Raw genomic sequence first — 16,959 nt, forward strand, 5'->3', positions numbered from 1 at the left:
TTAAAACCATTCCAGTTGCGATTCTCGCTGCGACCCCAGGAGCCCACCCCTCACTTCACCGCCTGGGAAGGGAAACCGGGTCCCAGAAGGGCTCTACCCTCCCCGAGGCCCCATGGGATCAACAGTCTGACTCGAGGTCCTGAAGTCACATCCCAGGCTCAGCCCCAAGGTGGCACTGGCAAGGTGGGCCAGAATGGCCACTGTGAGGACAGGTGGACCAGGGTGACAGAGATGGTGGTGGCTCGGGGCCCCGAGGGCAGAGCAGGAAACAGACATGGGGCTCGTGGTTCGGGTGGGGTGCACACGGTGCCCCACTGTCCCGTCCCCTGCAGCCCAGCCAGGTGGGACCCAGCCACATGCTGTGCTGAGGAGCTTTGAAGGAAGTGCCAGGCCTGTTCCCCGCAGGGTTCTGGCCAACTGGGGCGTGAAGGCTGATGGGCACAGGTGGCTCTGAGGGCGATGGAATGTTCTGGAACTGGACAGAGGTGGTGCTTGCACAGCACTGTGAGTGTGCTCAATGCCGTTGATTTGTTCACTTTCAAGTGCTAATTTTTTTCTTTTTCTTTTTTTTCAAATGGTAGGTTTTATGTTATGTGAATATCACCTCAATTTAATGAAATAAAGAACTGGGGGGTCAGTTGGAGGCCAGAACACCAGCTTGATGAACAGCAAGCAACCAAGCAAATACATGCATTTGAGCTGGTTGGCAGGTCAGGCCTGGAGCTGAGGGCAGATCCAGACTCGGGCATCCTGGGGGCTCCCATGCTCACCTCCTCTAACTGCAGGCAAGGTGGGGCTAAGCCCCAGTGTGTGGACCAGTCAGGGTCAGTGCCAGCAGTCTGCCGGGAGGGAGGCCTCTTACCCACGGACCCACAGGAGACTCGAGGGCTCCCTCCAGTGGCCAATACGCTCTTGTTCAAGCTAATAAGAGCCCAGTCACCGCAGGAGAAATGGCTGTCAAAAACCCATTTCCACTCGCCAACAAAAAGAAATTTGCTACTGAGCCATGAAGATACACAGAGGGACCCTAAATGCACATTATTAATCCTTGAAGGGAGCCCATCTGAAAAGGCCACATCCTGTGATTCCCGACTCTGGGACGGGGCAGAAAAGGCAGAGCTCTGGGGACAGAAGAAAGATCGGTGTTTGCCTGGGGAGGGGCGGAGAGCTCGCACGGAGGATGTTTAGGGCAGCGAAGCTACTCTGTGTGACACCAGAGCGACGAGTGCCTGTCATACGTTCATTCAAACCCACACAGTGCACAGCACAGAGTGACTAATGTCAGCTGCAGACTTGGGGCGATAGTGCTGTATGCCTATCGGTCCATCGATGGCAGCAAACGTACTGTGGCGTCATAAGATGTTAATAGTAGGGGAAACTGAGGCAGGAGGAAGGGGGTACATGGAACCTCTCTCTGCTTTCTGCACAATTTTTCTGTAAGCCTAACACTGCTCTAGAAAATAATGCCTATTTTTATTTTTATTTTTTAAAAGATTTTTATTTATTTATTTTTAGAGAGAGGGGAAGGGAGGGAGAAAGAGAGGGAGAGAAACATCCATGTGAGGTTGCCTCTTGCGCATCCCCTACTGGGGACCTGGCACAAAACCCAGGCATGTGCTCTGACTGGGAATTGAACCGGCGACCCTTTGGTTCACAGGCCAGCACTCAGTCCACTGAGCCACACCAGCCAGGGCATGTCTATTAATTTTAAAAACATCCATTTTGCAAGAGAAAGATTGGGAGGAGGGAGGGAAAGGATGTGGGTGCCCATGAGGGGTGCCTTGGGGGCGGAGGTGGCCCTGGACGTGGGGACACTTCTCGACCACCTGGGCGTTGACAGGCCTGCTGGCCCCATGGCACTTGCCAGACACCTGCTGCTGCTGCTGCTGCTGCTGCCGCCGCCCTGCATGCTGCCTGTGTCCTCAACAATGTCCCACAAGGTAAGCTCCACACCCGTGTCCCTGCACCAGGCGAGACCCCGACACTGGGCCCACTCTCGGGGTCCCTGGGCTGCCGGCCTGTCCTCCTTCCTGCTGGGGCCTGACCCTGCATGCTCTGTGCCGGCTCCCTCGATGCCCCACCACTGTGGGCCCGCCCCTCTCCAGGCCAAGTCCCCCTCTGTGCTCCTGCCTCCCGCCCCAAGGCTGGCTCCTGGCCTGGCCTCCGAGTACCAACAGGGGGAACCCACACCCACCACAGTTCTTTGGGCCCCCAGTGATTTTTTGAGTTGGTGAAAGTTTCTGGGACCAAAGTTTTGAGAGCTGCAGTTGGCGGCCACGCTGATGATGGCGGCTTCTGCGTGGGAGGCCTGGGGGCCGAGGGTAGCTCCTTGCTGGCTCTGTGACCAGGTCAGGTGGCTTACCCTCTCTGAGCCTTGGTGTCTCACCTGCCAAAATGTGGTGAGCGCGTGGCGCGTGGGAGGTGTGTGGCCTGGCTCCTGGAAGCTTCTGTTGTAGCACATGTCCTCCCGCCCCACTGCTGGGCCATTCACTAGCCTCCTCCACCCCCGTGCCTCAGTTTACCCTCTGTCCCTGTGGCTCAGGACTGACACAGCTGACTGTTACCCTCCCCCACTTTCCACTGCCCCCCTGGCCGTCCACCCTCCCTGGTCTGTGAACGTGCCAGAGAAGTCATCAGGGGCACGACGTTGGAAGGCTAGTGGGACCCGGGGAAGCAGACAACAGGAGGGGCCCCTCAGGTTTTGCAGCTGCCCTGGGAGCAGGTGCACAGACCTGACTTTGCAGGGCATCGGGGAGCCCTGTGAGGACCACGTGGAATGCCAGAGCGACTGCTGCGCCACCAGCAGCCTGAACCCGCAGAAGTATTGCACGTCCCAGACCGTCTTCCAGAAGTGCCTGTCCTGGCGGAAGGTGTGTCTTCGCCTTTGGGCGGGAGGGCGGAGAAAAAGGGAGCCTGCCCCTGGGAGGGCCCCCAGGTGCAGGAGGCCGGGTCTTCCCTGCAGCCCAACGGCTACTCGTGCTCCGACCACACGCACTGCAGGAGCAACTGCTGCGTCACCAACAGCTACAGCCCGCTCCGCTACTGCACGCCTCGGACCGTCTTCTTCCAGTGCCTGTACTGGCGCAAGGTGAGGGCGCAGGGGGTGCAGGGAGGTTGGCCGCGGGCGACACCTGCTGGGCTCCAGGCTCCTGCGACACCTGGGGCATCTGTGTCCTGCATCCCCCCAGCCCAACCGGGACTACTGCTTGGAGCACAGCGAGTGCCGCAGCCAGTGCTGCCTCAGTCTGACGGAGGCCACGCCCCCGCGCTGCACGCCCCGCAGCGGGATCCTGGCCCAGTGCCTGCCGCCAGTGAGTGCGGGACAGGTCCCGCAGCCGGGGTTGGGGTGTGGGTGTGGGTGTGGGGGAGGTGGACAAGGCGTCAGAAGGACACAGTGAGGTTCCAGGTCCGTCAGGGACCCAGTGGACACGGTGCTGACTCATCTGGTGAGGGGCAGGGGCGTCCGGGACCAGGCAGCATCTGGGGGGCAGGTGATAGTGGGCTGCCACCACCCCAGGGATGGAAGCCTGGAAGAGGACCCTCCCCAAGAGCTGCCTCTCCTTCCACCTCCCATCTCCTTCTGGAGCCCTCCACTGGCTGAACCTCATTGGCAGGGGGCGGGGCGGGGGGGGGGTGGGCGGCACACAGAGGTGAGGGCAGTTGGAGAAGGAGATGGGGCACAGGGATCAGAGACGGGCTGAGCAGGAGACAGCGCGCTGGTGTGCGGGGTGTGGGTGTGTCAGTACAGGCTTTGGTGGTGCAGTCCATTACATCCGCCTGACTCTACAGGGGTCTGGGCCCCCAGCTCAGGACCTGCCTGGTGCCGTCAGCACACAGAAATGGTTAAATTGTGGCCCAACCAACCAGAGGGTCCCACTGTTGTCTCTGACCCAGGCGAGCTGAGTCCATCAGGGAGCGGTGCTCCTAAGGTGCAGTGTCCTCCCGCACACGGGTGCGCTGTCTCTCCGCACTCTCTGACTTTTGCTGTTTCCTTTAGTGACCTGGACAGGGACCGGTGTGCGGAAGAACTAGCCCGGCCCTCACCGACGGCCCCTCTGCCTCACATCACCTCTGAATGAGCAGGAGCTGACCTGAGCCACGCTGCTCGTTCGATGACTTAATGACTTAGCCTCAATAAAATACGGATCGAGTGAAAGTGTTTTGTCACGTTAATTTTCTTGGACAATAAAGACAAAAAGAAATCTGTAGCGAATGTAGAGGCCGTGAAAAAGCACGGCACACACAGGTCTAGTGCAACAGGGATTCCTAAGCAGCCATACGAACCAGCGGCCAGGCATGACCTGGCAAAGAAAGGCCGCACAGCCCCCCACACCCCCCCCCCCAGGTGTTTCTATAATGAAGGTTCGTCAGTGTCTCTTGTCACAGCAAGTAAAAGTGACCGGTCGGTCATTTGAAACTGAAGCAGCCCTCTAAACACTGCTTACAAGTGTGGACAGTGGGGCTGCCCCAGGCTGAACCTCCATCCCCCAGTGAGTTCTCTTCTTTGCTGGACAGGACTCCACCGTATTCGGCCTACGATGTGCCTGGTGTAAAACTGGTTCTTCCTCCCTTTTTTTTTTTTTTTTTTTACGGTTTTATTTGTTTTCAGAGAGAGGGGAAGGGGAGGAGAAAGAGAGGGGAAAGAAACATCAACATGTGGTTTCCTCTCATGCGCCCCCTACTGGGGACCTGGCCCCCAACCCAGGCATGTGCTCTGACTGGGAATTGAACCAGTGACCCTTTGGTCCGCAAGCCGGCACTCAATCCACTGAGCCACACTTGCCAAGGCTGGTTCTTCCTTCCTTTGCAGATAAAGGTAAACTTGTGACCTATTTCTGATAATCAGATTTTTGTAGGGAGTGATGGAGGTACTTTCATGGAAGATGGGGGTCCTCCTCTTCGTCCTGGAACTCAGTGGTGATGGCTGAGTACAGCAGCCACCTTGGGTCCCTGAGGAAATGTCGGGTACATGGAAGCATGAGCTAAGAATGGAAGAGCAAGAACAGATGGAGCTGGGGCTTAACGAGCCAGGCAGGTGAGAACTCTTACCCTGAGTCCGTGGAGGACCCCAGAGTCTGACTTTAATCACCACCTTCACATCCAGCCCCCTTCCTAACTGACATCACCCCAAGTTCAGGTGCGTATCAGGTTTCTTTTCTATTTGGACGAAGTTTCCTTATCTTAGAGAGCTTGCATGCAGAGGCCACAGTACGTAAAAAAATGCACAGTGCTGGAGTCCACTTGAGAGGCAGCCTCAGCTGATGCCGTAAAGAAACAAGCGTGCTCACTCTTCTCAGCTCAGAATAGTCCAGAGACGGCAGAGTGGAAGCCAGGCCTTCATGGCCTCCGCACAGTGTGGCCAGCTGTGTCTTGGCCCCAGCTCCGCCCCATGGTCCCCGTGTTAGGAAGCAGCTAGGGCGGGGCCGCCACCAGCACACTCGAACAAAGAACTTAACACAGGAGGCTGGAAGCGAAAGCAAAACATTGTCACCAATTAACTCAGCCGGCCTGCGCCCGGCCTGTTGGGACGGCCGGGTGTCCTGAGCATCACAAGCAAAAGAGCTCGGGAGGCAGGGGAGTCCTTGAGCCGGTGCGGGGAAAGGGGCCTCTGGAACAATTTCACCAGAAAGAGTCTTTCCTAACTGAGAACGAAGGCCTTTGTAGCTGTATGTTATTCCCAAGGGGGAGGAAGGGAACCTAGAAGCCAGCTGAGGCGTATAACCCCTGCACCCCAGGAGTCGGGTCCTTAGATTAGCTAAGCACCCACTTGTAGCCTCGGCTCAAGTGCACGGAACAAACTCACTTGCTAACGAACTTACCAACTTTCTCTCCTCTGTATGCGGGGCATTTAGACTAGCTGGGCACCGGCTTGCGGCTCCGTGCTCGTGTGTGTGTTTCATAAGTACACTCGCTGTCTCGTTTCCACCATACGTGTGTGTCTTTCGATTGAATTACTCTCTTGCGGGGAGAGAAGAGCGGAGGCGGGGGAGGCCTCCCGACCTGGGTCTGTCTCTCCCACCGAAAGGTCTGGTCCTGTCTCACCGCCTCCTGGATCCTCCAGGATCCTCAGTCTCAGGACCTTTTCAGTGGCCTCCGCCTCTGCCGCACGCTGCCCCAAATGCACCAGCTCCTCCCACCCCAAAGTCTTTATCAAATTTCACTTTTTCAGCGAGACTTCCCTAGCTACATAAAAACCCACCTTCTTGTATTTCCGGGCTTTGGGCCTTCTGAGACCTCGTACAGTTCACGTGTTTGATTGCGCCTCGCTCGTGAGACGCGGGCTGCGGGTGGAAGGAGCTCCGCACTCAGGGAGCTCTGCTCCCGCAGCGCCCTCAGCGCCCAGAGCGCCCAGGACGCAGAAGGAAAGTTTCAGGGAAGAAACGAAATCGCCTGCTCGGCCGAGTGCGATTCCCAGGTCGGCCGCCAGGTGGAGAACGTGGGCCTCGGCGGGTCCCTTAGGCCCCGGGGAACCCCAGGTGCTGCTGCGATGGGGTGGGGACCTGTCAGCCGGTCCTCTGCACACCCTGCCGTTTCTCCTTTTCTGCAGAAAACAGCAGTTCGCGCACTGGCTGCTGCTAACCAGGACTGAGACCGCGCATTCGAGGAATTTCGGGGAGACATGTATCATCACTTCAGAGCCTCAGTCTGGTCTCTGGCACGTGGGTCACCGTCTCCCTCAGGCAGAGAGGAACCACATGCAGCCTTGTCCCGGCTCCATTTTAGCTTTTTTCCCCCTGAAACGTCCCGTCTCAAATTTCACCTCACTGTCTCTAGTTTTACCTTTTAATAGATTTTACAAATTTTAAAAAATATTTTATTTATTTTTTAAAGAGAGGGGAAAGGGAGGGAAACAACGTGGTTGCCTCTCCTGCGCCCCCTACTGGGGACCTGGCTCGCAACCCAGGCTGTGCCCCGATGGGAATCCAGCCAGCGACCTTTTGGTTTGCAGGCCTGCGCTCAACCCTACACCAGCTAGGGCTTATAAATTTTGTATATTACATCTTTTAGCTTTTATCGAAATTTAAAAAAAGATTTTACTTATGTTTAGAGATGGGCAGGAAGGGAGAGAGAGAAGCATCGGTGGGCGACAGATACATCGTCTCTCACACCCCCCTACTGGGGACCTGGCCTGTACCCCAGGCATGTGCCCTGACTGGGAATCAAACTGGGGACCCTTTGGTTTGCAGGCCAGCACTCAATCCACTGAGCCACAGCAGCTGGGCTAGCTATCAAATTTGTTTGACAATCTCATTTTAATTTCAAAGATGCTTCCTGGGGTGGATGGTATGTCTGTGGAGGCTGGTGCTGCATTACTGGCGTAGACCAGAGACAGCTCCTGGAGTGGGCGGTGCTGTGTTGGGGGACCTTGCCAGGGACACAGGCTGAAGGGCAGGCCAACTCCCCTGTGTCTACGGGTTCAGGCCAAATGTGTCCTTTGGCTTGTAATGCGATTATTTCATTCCTTCCCGTGAGCCCCCTCGACTGCCAGTTGAATCTTGGTCAAGGGAAGACCCTGAACTGCATCCACCTCCAACTACACCCATGGGTGGGCCGTGTCTCCTCACTGCCCTGTACGCTCTCTCCAGGAGCACTCGTGTCTCCAAAAAAGGTCACCTGGCTCGTGTGGAGCTGGGGAGCGGGTCAAGGCCACCCTCTGCAGTGTGCCCTGTGGCGCCAACACCCGGAGCCACAGCCAGGGCTGAGCAGCGATGGGGTGGGGGCGGCAGGAGAGTGCAGGTGGGGTGCCAGGCAAAGGCCAGGAGGAAGGGGCTCCAGCAGGAACAGCCCTTGAGGGCGTGGGCCAGTGGGGACCAGAAACCACTTCCAGGACACACTGCCACATAACACACTCAACCACTTTCTCATCCAAAATCGAGGCTGTATTTTTCTTCAACGGGACACGTGGACAGAATGCTGAAAAATCAGAGAGCCCACCCTGGACACAGCACTGACATACAGGATGTGGCGGGACCCACCGGTAGGGATGTCAGGAGACAAAAGGGGGTGCTGAGGGGAGACACAGAAACGTTTGTGTGGCGACGAAAGCAAAAACCAAAAGGGCCTGGCGCAGGGTGCTGGCCAGTGGGGGGTCAGCACTGGGCGGACGCTGGCTGAGGCTGGCACATGGAAAACAAACAATTGGTTTTTGTGATCAACTTCAGCCTCTTCACTTCTAAAGCACTGCTTGTCGGGGACAGTTTCTGAGGACGTGGCACCCTCAGCCACGTGGATGTGCTCACGTGGCCCAGGCCGAAGGCCAGCGCCTGAGCAGGGCGCCGCGGCAGGGTCTCCCCGCAGCCCCAGCTGGCTGCCGCCCGGGGCACGTGCACGTTGAAGGGTCAAGTGCAGCAGTCCGACTTCTGCGTCCCACCCACAGCAAGCGGCTCCGCGCCCGCGTTACACAGACAGACACAGCCACCTCCAGAAACTGCATTTATAAAGTGCACCTAGATTAAGAACTTAGTAACATCATATGTTTATATTAATAGACTATTTACACTTGTTCCATTTTTTTACAAAAAAAAACTGGAAAAAAAATGTTACACTTCTGCATAATAAGGCAAAAACCACTTTTGTACATTATTATTTTAATATATGTCTGTGACTTGGGTTCCAAGTACCGAGGGCGGGCCAGGGCCAGGCCTGAGTGGGGGCCTCACAGTGTGTTGGACAAAATGACCGTTTTTTTCTCCATAAATAAGACAAAAAAGACCCCTGGGGCTCTGGAACGGGATCTGAGCCTGGTAAACTGCAAACTGGAACTAAAAGTCAAAAAGAAAAAGTTTTTAAATGTCTAAAGAGCACAAAATTGAAAAAAATACAAATCTATTATAAACGCTTCTCAGTTGTGGGAAAAAGTGTACAAACTCGAATTTTCTTCCAATAGCCTGATCTTGAGCTCAGAAAACAGAAAATCACCCCCGGAAAGGCCGAGTGTGAAACCCGCACCTCGGGCTGCGGGAGAAGGGGCATCGCCTGGGCTCAGGGCCTGTGCTCAGCTCCGGGACGCGCACACGGAGGGTCAGCGTGCAGGTACGGGGGTCCGTGCCTGGCAGCCCGCAGGGCTACCGCGCCTCTACTTCCTGCGGATTTCGAGATGGTGAGTAGTCGGGCGCCTCGCCCGGTGCCCCAAGTGGCGTAGTCCTGCTCCTTGGTGACGGCCCGGAAGGCGTGGGCGGCCCGCCTGCGGTCACTAGTGGGGGCGGCGCACCGAGCGCAGCGTTGGTGGGCGGGGTCCGTGCCAGGAGTCCGTTGTGCAGCACTGTGGCTGCTGGCCCGAGGCGCGGGTAGTGCAGGGCACCCAGCGCGGGGAGCAGCGCAGTGCCGTCCAGGGCAGGTGTGGACAGGTGCGGGGAGGTGCCCAGGTGCGCAGCCCGCACGCGCTCCAGCTCCTCACGGCGCGCTGCCCGCAGGCGCTCGGGGCTGTAGTCATGAGGCTCACGGTCACGGTAAGGGCGCTCCGGGCGTTCGAGGGGGGCAGTGGCGGGTAGGGCACGGCGGGGCAGCTCCAGGCCACGGTAAGTGTTGCGCAGTGGCTCCCACGCGAAGCCCAGGCGCTCACAGCCCACGGGGCCCGGGGCAAGCTGCAGGGATGCGGGGGGCGCACGGTGCAGGCCATCCCCCTGGGGCTCGGGCGTGTTGCTGTCCTCCCCACGCTCCTCCTTGACCTTCACGTCCTCCGGTGGCTTCCCTGGGGCACGGCTCAGGAGGCCAACCAGGCGCAGGCTGCTGCCCAAGGCTGCTTTGCTGCAGGGGGACTGCGGGCGCACTGCCAGCTGGGCGCCATCCTCCTTGGCTGGAGAGTGGCTCTCCTTGACGCGGGGCTCGCCCTGGCCGCGGAGCAGAAGGCCCCCACTGGGGGCTGCGGGCGAGGCCTGGCTCAGCAGGCGTGGCTTCTCCAGGTCCCTAGATGGACAGACACTCAGCCTCGACAAAGGACAGATGGCCCGTGCCAGGTGCCCCTAAGCTGCCTGCCGTCAGTCCCCACCTCAGTGCAGTGGGGCTACCGCTCGCCCGACACTGTGACCTCAGGGTCCTCCTGGTGGGCACCTGGTAGCAAGAAGCCTGCACGGTCCCCCAACACCTCCCTCCTGTAAACACTCAAGAAACCAGCTCTGCTGCGGAAACACTCAGCTGTGCCCGGGACCCAGACCACCGGTCAGTGAGAGCTAGGAGAGCAAATCCACTCAAGGGACTGGGTGGGGGGAGGGTCCTTGGACTCCTCATCGAGTGTGTACTCATCGAGGGGCCGGGGTTGGCCACAGTTCCACCTGTTAACTGTGGCACAGCGCCCACACAAGGTGCCCCCTGGGTCTGAGAGTGTGGCGGACCCCTGGAGTCAGATCCTTGCCCTTCAGGAGTCCCCAGCTGCCCCTGCTCCACTCTCTGAGACCTGTCAGGGGCTGCCCGACTCCACGTCCCCCAGGCCCCAAGCTCTCAGCTCTGCGGGGACAGGGCTGGCTACAGGACGGCCCCGGGCTCTGGGCCGCATGTTCCCACCTTCTGCGCTAACTGGATCGCCTCGCCCTCCTTCAAGCCTGCCCTATGCACCCCCAGAAAGGCAATGTCCCGAGTTCAGGACCCCCATCCATGTGGCCAGCCCATGACTCCCCGAGGGAACTCAGGTCTAGCACTTAGGTCTACTGCTGCTGCTGACACCTCTCCCCTGCCCCAGGGCAGGTAAGCTCAACCTCCAGCCCTAGTCCAGGGGCCCCCGCAGGTGCCCTCCCAGGGTGGCTTAGCAGCACCCTCTGCTCACCTAGGGCCCAGGCTGAGCGACAGGCTTCCCTGCCCTGCAGATCCAGGCTCCCCCAGACGCCCCTCTGTGGTGCCAAGACCACCCTCCCTGGTAGGACCCTCAGCCTATTGGCTGCTGCCCAGCCCCGCAGTCCCATGAGGGGTCCTTCCTGCCCCAGCCCTCAAGGGCGGGGCCCCACTCACCGCTCCCGATCCTCCCGGCCCTTGTCCAGCTCTCGGTCGTGGTTGGTCAGAGCTGAGAGCCGCTCACCGCCTGCAGGCTTGGGCCAGGCGGGTGGCGTGGGGAAGGATGGCGGCGCCCGGTGCAGCCGGCCCCAGGCCTCGTGGGGGCTAGGCAGGCCGTGCAGTGTGGGACCCTCCTTAGGGGCAAAGATGCTGCTGCCTGCAGCTGGGGGTGGTGGGGGCGTGAGGCTGTGCCTCCGGACCACCCCCCAGGGTCCCCTGAAAAACCACATCTGCTGGGGAGGAGCACAGGGTCCCCGGGTCCCAGGCCAGCACTTGATGGGGTGTCCCGGGGGTGTCCAGGGGGACAGGGAGCCTGTGTAGGGTGGGGGACACACACGCATGTGGGGCCAGAGCAGGCATGCGGGAGGGTCACTTACTCAGCGTGTGGCTGCCCAGGCCCCCGAAGGCGGTGCTGCCCAGGCTGCCCAGGCCCCCGAAGGTGCTCGGTCTGCTGAAAGGGTCTGCAGAAGCAGCCGGGGCTCAGGGGCTTGCGTGGCTCTCGATGGGCTCCCCTGGCACCCGCCCTGACGGTTCCAGGATCCAGCAGGTGCCAACTCTACCGTCTGAAGGGTCCTGGTTCTCAGGGTCACCTCCTCGCCTACCCACATCCCCCTGCCCTGAGGTTTTCAGAAGCCTCCCAGGTCACAGGGCCTCAGGGCACCTACCTGTCAGGTGACCAGGGGGCAGGAAACTGCTGGGATGCGCTGAGGGTCCAAACTGGCTGGTGGCCGGATGGGCAGCACCTGAGGGGGTGGGGGGGCGGGGCAGGTGGTGGAGCCTGGAGCACCGGGGCCTCCAGTATGGTTTGTCCCCAGGGTGGGGGCCCCCAGCTTCCCCTGGGAACCCCTGCCTTCCACTCACAGGAGAACCCCAAGGAGCAGCAGGATGGGAGTGGCACTGGGCAGCCTTACCTGAGCCGGCAAAGAGGGGCTGGGCCAGGTCCTGTGGGTACTGGAATCCAGTGAGCAGGCCGGGGGCAGGGGGTCTGCTCAGCAAGTCCAGCTTGGCGCCCACCTCCAGCTTATGGGGGTCCAGCTGCATCTGCTGAGGGACAGAGTATGTCCAAGGCCACCTGCCCGGGAGGCCAGGCCTCTGTCTGCAAGGGGCCCAGCCTGCAGCTGAGACCTGGGCCGCAGGGGAACTGGCAGCAGCAACTTGGTGCCTGGAGCCCCCTGGTGTTACCCTGGAGAACACTGGCTGCTCCACGGTGCCCTCTATGGGTCCCGTACCCGCACGTGCATTTGAAACACGTGGTGTTTGGTGACAAACCCCTCAGTCGACTTGGCCTTTACAGCACTTTGGGACACAAGGTGATGAAGACATCATGTGTGGAGATAACGTGTGTCACCACGACGGCAGTACAAACGTGTCAGGGACCCTTCTGCAACGTGGGGGCCATCTGCCGCCCTTGTGGTCCCATTAGGGCCCCCTCAGCCCCCTGCCCCTGGCCGAGGGCCCCCAGGTCTCCCAGGGCTGCCTCTTCTCTGTGTCACTCAGGGACCCTTTCTTGGAGCCCCCGCCATGGCCGGGGCGCCTGGCACCACCCTGCTGCCCCTCGTGAGAGCAGGCAAGCACCCCGAGCACGTCCGGTCTCCTGTGTTCAGAGCTCAGGGCCCCCAAGGGAGCTCACGTGATGCCTGGGGGAGAGGGTGGGGCAGGTTGAGGCTGCCCCTGGGGTTGGGCCCAGCATAGGTGCCCACAGCCACCCCACCCACCAGGCCAGCTCCTCTCGAACCCCAGCCTGGGTCACCCTGGTGACCTGGCGGCCCCCACCCGCTGTGGGCGTGACCCTCCTCCCCAAACGCCGACTCCCCACAGCCCAGCCCTGCCCAGCGCCCAGGCAGGGGGCTCGAGGCGAACACCAAGGTCCTGAACCCGTGTCCCTGCCAGCAGGACGCGGCCGGGCTCACCTTCATCCGCTGCTGATGGTGGAAGGTCCGCCAGGCGATCTGCACATGCGCCGCACACCACCTCCCCGGCTTCTGCGACAGGTGGGCAGCAGCTCAGTGGCCAGTGGGGCTGCCTCATCCCCCCATTGTCACCCCCAGATTCCCGGGGTCACGGGGCACCCCAGGCCCACCCAGGAGGCCCCCAGAGTCCTCCCCAGCTCCGAGGCTCCCACCCACGTGCGCTCACCCTGACCGCTGTCCGGTAAGGGTCAGGCACCTGTTGTCGCCAGGAGAGGAAGTGTTAGGTCCAGGCTCTGCAAGCAGCCGAGCCTGGGGCGGGGGACACCCCCCCCAGGGAGGGAGGGATGGCGCAGCAGAGCTGTCACCTACCCCGGGGCCCTTCTGGAGCAGGGTGTGAACAGCGCTGGCCCGGCCTGTTACCTCGATGGGGCTTGAAGTCTGAGGGCGGAAGGCAGGATGTGAGATGCTGTGGAGGCCCCCGGCTCCCCGGCCCTGCCAGCTGCTGGCTGCCCTCCACGTCCCCAGCCCAGGGGGAGGAGGGGCTCTTGATGCCCAGCTAGTGCTGGGCCTGGGCTGCAGGGAAGGTGAACTGAGGAAGCCCAGTCCCTGGTCCTGGAGCCTCAGGGGCCTTCTGCCTCTAGACCTCACCCCTGTGCTGTCCCCCCCACCTTGTGTGCCCTGCTGAGGGAGCAGAGAATGCACAACCTAGGACTATCGTGGACCCTAGGGCGGGGGGTGGGGGTATTCTGCCCTGGGGGTGCGCCTGTCCAGTGTCTCTGCAGGCTGCCACCCCGATCCCTGGGGACACTTCTGTTCCCACCCCACCTCCCGGGAGCAGCTGGTACCTTGGGCTGAAAAGCGCCCTGCAGGGACCCAAAGGGGCCTGGGTGTGGGAGCAGGGTGGGCAGTCCCGGGACGGCAGGAGGGAAGGACGGGAAAAACTGCAAGAGGAGGAGGGAAGGCGTTCTAGGGCTCCCGCCAGAAATTCCAGCCTGGGGGACGCTGGCCCAGCCCTCTGGCCCCCCGCCACCCTCCCTGTACTGGGAAGCAGCCCACCCTTTGCCCCACAACCCCCAGCCTGACCCCCCACAAATCAGTGGGGGCCAAAGGCGGGGAGACTCACGCTGGAATGTCGCAGGTAGGGGCTGTCCAGCTTGGGCGTGTACTTGTCAAACTGGAGGGAAGAGGGTGAAGCGTGAGGCCCGCGCTGCATGCTAACACCCGCCATGGGCCCTGCCCTCCCACCCTGTCCAGCCTGCAGAGGTCTGGATGGCCGTCCTGCCTCCTGGGGCTTCTGGTCTGAAGCCACCTGTCCCCCAGGCTCCCCGAAGCCCCACAGCCTCTCCAGCTCTTGTGGCTGGTGCACACCCGCCTGGCTGGGCCTGCTGCTCATGAGCTGAGGCAGGAAGCGGCTGCGGCCCTGCCGGGGGCATGGAGCCCAGGGCGCACGAGTGGCCTGCACCCCAAGGAGCGGCTAGCTCACAACAGGAGGCCTTGTAGCCTGGGGAGATGGGAGGGGCCGCGTGCCGTGCCCCTCAGTCCTGTCTTGGCCACCAGACCTGCTGTCCTGCTGCAAACCAAGATCCCCGGAACCCCACAAGGGCACGGCTGGCCCCAAGTCCATGTCACACGTGTGCGAATGTGGGGCGCCCGCCCAAACCCAGAACGGGGCCGAAGGAGGACTGGGAGGAGGAGGGCCTGGACAGACAGACGGACAGGGGCGCGGTGCCAGTCTGTGTGCAGGCAGAGCATGTGTGCGCCTGCTGCGTGTCCCGCCCTACGCACCGGCAGGGGTGCGGCAGGCGGCAGCACCGGCGTCGGGGGCAGCCCCGCGGGGAAGGGGGCGAATGTGTGTTGGTGCTGGTGTGTGTGCTGGTGTGTGTGCCGGTGTGTGTGCCGGTGCTGGTGGAACTCCGCCCGAAGCAGAGCCCCCGGGCCCAGCGGGGCCCCGGGCCGCTCGGCACTCTGGACCAGAAAACGCGCGTTCAGCTCTTGCCTGAGCAGCTCGTGATCTACAAGAGAAAAAGAGAGAGAGACAGAGAGGCACGTCGGCCACGGGCTCCCGGAGGGGCGAGGCGGATAGTCACCTGGCACTCCCGGGCGCGGCAGCCCGAGCCGTGGTGGCTGCTCGCTAGGTGCGGGCCCCAGGGTGCAGGTGAGAGAGGGGCCTGTGACCAAGTACCAATCAGAATCCCCGCATGAGGCTGGCAATACATGATTGGCGGGCTGAGTGAGATCAACAGGCTGGCATCTAAAGGCAAGAGAGAAGACCATGAGCCCTGAGACCCACCGGCCGTGGGGGGCCTGCCTGGCCAGGCCCCCGGACCGTGTCTGGGCCCCTTCCTGGGGCACTGAGCTGCCCCCAGCCCCGTCCAGGCTGACTCAGGTGTTTAGAAAGAACGGGACAGGAGACCCATGGAGAAATCCTGAATGAGGGGCACCTGCCAGAACCAAGCAGGGAGGGGGAAGGCCAGGAGGGTCACTGTTCACCTCAGAACCCTGTACTCGGCAATTCAGTCCTGCCTGCACCCTGGAGAACCTTGACCGCCACCCCCCCATTCCTCTGGGGCCCCTTCCCCGCAAACTAAGGAAGAGGAACAGGAAGAGATACAGCAGGCCCTGGGCACCCTCCAGCCCACCCCCACTACCAGCTGCCTGACCAGGGCTCAGGATGGAGCAGGCACACCTGTGCCCAACTGGGGCCCTGGCAGGATCCACTCTGCCGGGGGCAGTGGGACCCCGCCCCCCGGGAAAGACGCCTTCTGGGATTGCTGGTGCTCTGGGGTCACGTGGCACCGGGTCTGGGGCCAGGAGAGGCTGCGCCTCCAGTCCATCCCTGCAGTGTGGAGGGGACAGTGACCCTGGCCCCAGCAAAGGGCACCGGGACCTACCAGCATGGTGTCCTGGGGCGGCCAGGCTGTGGGCCGGCAGCGCCGGGGGTGGAGGCAGGGTCGCAGGGGCAGCGAACATGGCCGCCGCGTGGTGCTGGTGCTGGGCCTGGGAGCGCAGCGCCGAGTGTGAGGTAGAGAGGTGGGCGCCGGGCCCGTGCGGCAACAGGGATGCGTGCTTGGCAAACCCAAGGCTGGTGCCACCGCTCCTGCTGCAGGGACAGGGGACTCAGTGCCTGTGGCCACAGGTCCCCACCCACGCGGCCCACCCCCACCTGCCGCAGGTGCCCACCTGAGGCTGTGCAGGCTGCTGTGTGCAGCCTGGCCGTGCCCGTGGCTGGGGAGGGCTCCCAGGGGGACAGGCACGTGTGTCGGGAGCGGGGCCGGGGGCTGCGTGGGCTGCGGGGTGAGGCGGGGCAGGGCCGTGGCTTCCTTCTTGACCAGCGGGCTGGTGGGGCCAGTGGGGGGCGCGGGGCCGCGCAGCGAGGGCAGGAAGGGCAGCTCCGTGCTCAGCTCCCGGCTGCGCTCCAAGCCCGAGACCTTGGGCACCGCCCCAGCCTTGGCCTCGGTCTGCTCACCCAGAGCGGCACCTGCACAGAGAGGCCCCGGTGAGCACGGCGGCTGCAGCCACAGCCGCCCGGAAGTGCTCTGCTCACTGTAAATGCAGCTCGGGATGCTCTGAGCCCATTCCACAGATGGGAAGACCAAGGTGCGGCCCAGCCCCAAGTAGGGCCCAGGTCTGTAGGTAGCACGAGAGATGGAGGAGGCTGTAGGGTGGACCCCTGGAGCCTTTGGAGGGAGCGGCTCCGAGACTGTAATTCCAGGCTTCTGGCCTCCAAACACCTATGGTTGCAGGGGATCAGGCCAGTGGGGCTCACTACTGTGGACATTTCCTGCATTCCTGTCCTGTCTGGGCACATCTGGATGGAGCCTTCTAAGCACAGGGGCCCCTTTTCTGTGCTGGGCCTGGTGACACCCCTCCTGGGCACAGCCAGGTGCCAGCGTTCACCCCACAGAGCAGCAGTGGCCAGGAGAGCTGTCGGGCACCATGGAAGCTGGAGCCCCTGCCCGCCCACAGAGGGCCACAGGATGGGCAGTGAGGCCACGGAGGAGGCCTGGCCTACTTCACGTCCACATAACAAACACGTGCAGTGGTGAGGTGGGGGCCCTTCCACAGG

General features: G+C 61.7%; 2 protein-coding genes across 9 annotated transcripts in view; one reads left to right on the forward strand and one right to left on the reverse strand.

Moving 5' to 3' along the window:
* Positions 1 to 1,757: 1,757 nt before the first annotated feature.
* LRCOL1 (leucine rich colipase like 1) lies at positions 1,758 to 6,589 on the forward strand. Its single transcript, XM_024566651.2, has 6 exons — positions 1,758 to 1,940; positions 2,106 to 2,167; positions 2,723 to 2,870; positions 2,963 to 3,088; positions 3,189 to 3,311; positions 6,548 to 6,589. The coding sequence occupies exons 1-6, from the start codon at positions 1,758 to 1,760 to the stop codon at positions 6,587 to 6,589; spliced, it is 684 nt and encodes a 227-aa protein (XP_024422419.2).
* Positions 6,590 to 8,420: 1,831 nt separating this feature from the next.
* The window catches only part of FBRSL1 (fibrosin like 1), a 49,465-nt gene continuing 40,926 nt past the window's right edge, over positions 8,421 to 16,959 (reverse strand). For 2 of the 8 annotated variants that reach the window (XM_053928061.2, XM_053928058.2), the window contains 14 exons: positions 16,074 to 16,371; positions 15,785 to 15,993; positions 15,076 to 15,144; positions 14,679 to 14,905; positions 14,017 to 14,067; positions 13,739 to 13,834; positions 13,263 to 13,331; positions 13,120 to 13,149; positions 12,894 to 12,965; positions 11,895 to 12,027; positions 11,649 to 11,726; positions 11,361 to 11,444; positions 10,942 to 11,146; positions 8,421 to 9,906 (listed from right to left, as the gene is read on the reverse strand). In XM_053928061.2, coding sequence (XP_053784036.1) covers positions 9,066 to 9,906; positions 10,942 to 11,146; positions 11,361 to 11,444; positions 11,649 to 11,726; positions 11,895 to 12,027; positions 12,894 to 12,965; positions 13,120 to 13,149; positions 13,263 to 13,331; positions 13,739 to 13,834; positions 14,017 to 14,067; positions 14,679 to 14,905; positions 15,076 to 15,144; positions 15,785 to 15,993; positions 16,074 to 16,371 — 2,462 coding nt within the window. In that variant the 3' untranslated portion in view covers positions 8,421 to 9,065. Of the gene's footprint in view, positions 9,907 to 10,941; positions 11,147 to 11,360; positions 11,445 to 11,648; positions 11,727 to 11,894; positions 12,028 to 12,893; positions 12,966 to 13,119; positions 13,150 to 13,262; positions 13,332 to 13,738; positions 13,835 to 14,016; positions 14,068 to 14,678; positions 14,906 to 14,980; positions 15,145 to 15,784; positions 15,994 to 16,073; positions 16,372 to 16,959 lie in introns of all 8 variants that reach the window. The other 6 variants (XM_053928060.2, XM_053928059.2, XM_053928062.2 and 3 more) reach the window with 6 other exon arrangements.

The sequence above is a fragment of the Desmodus rotundus genome, chromosome 7, assembly GCF_022682495.2.
Source record: "Desmodus rotundus isolate HL8 chromosome 7, HLdesRot8A.1, whole genome shotgun sequence".
Lineage (NCBI taxonomy): Eukaryota > Metazoa > Chordata > Mammalia > Chiroptera > Phyllostomidae > Desmodus > Desmodus rotundus.

What these genes read in the sequence shown, in the direction of transcription:
- LRCOL1 (XM_024566651.2), top strand. Translation starts at nt 1,758, where the DNA reads ATGTGGGTGCCCATGAGGGGTGCCTTGGGGGCGGAGGTGGCCCTGGAC. An exon ending in GCTCCTGGCCTGGCCTCCGA is followed by an intron (nt 2,168 to 2,722) that starts GTACCAACAGGG and finishes CCCTGGGAGCAG; the next exon opens with GTGCACAGACCTGACTTTGC. An exon ending in AGTGCCTGTCCTGGCGGAAG is followed by an intron (nt 2,871 to 2,962) that starts GTGTGTCTTCGC and finishes TCTTCCCTGCAG; the next exon opens with CCCAACGGCTACTCGTGCTC.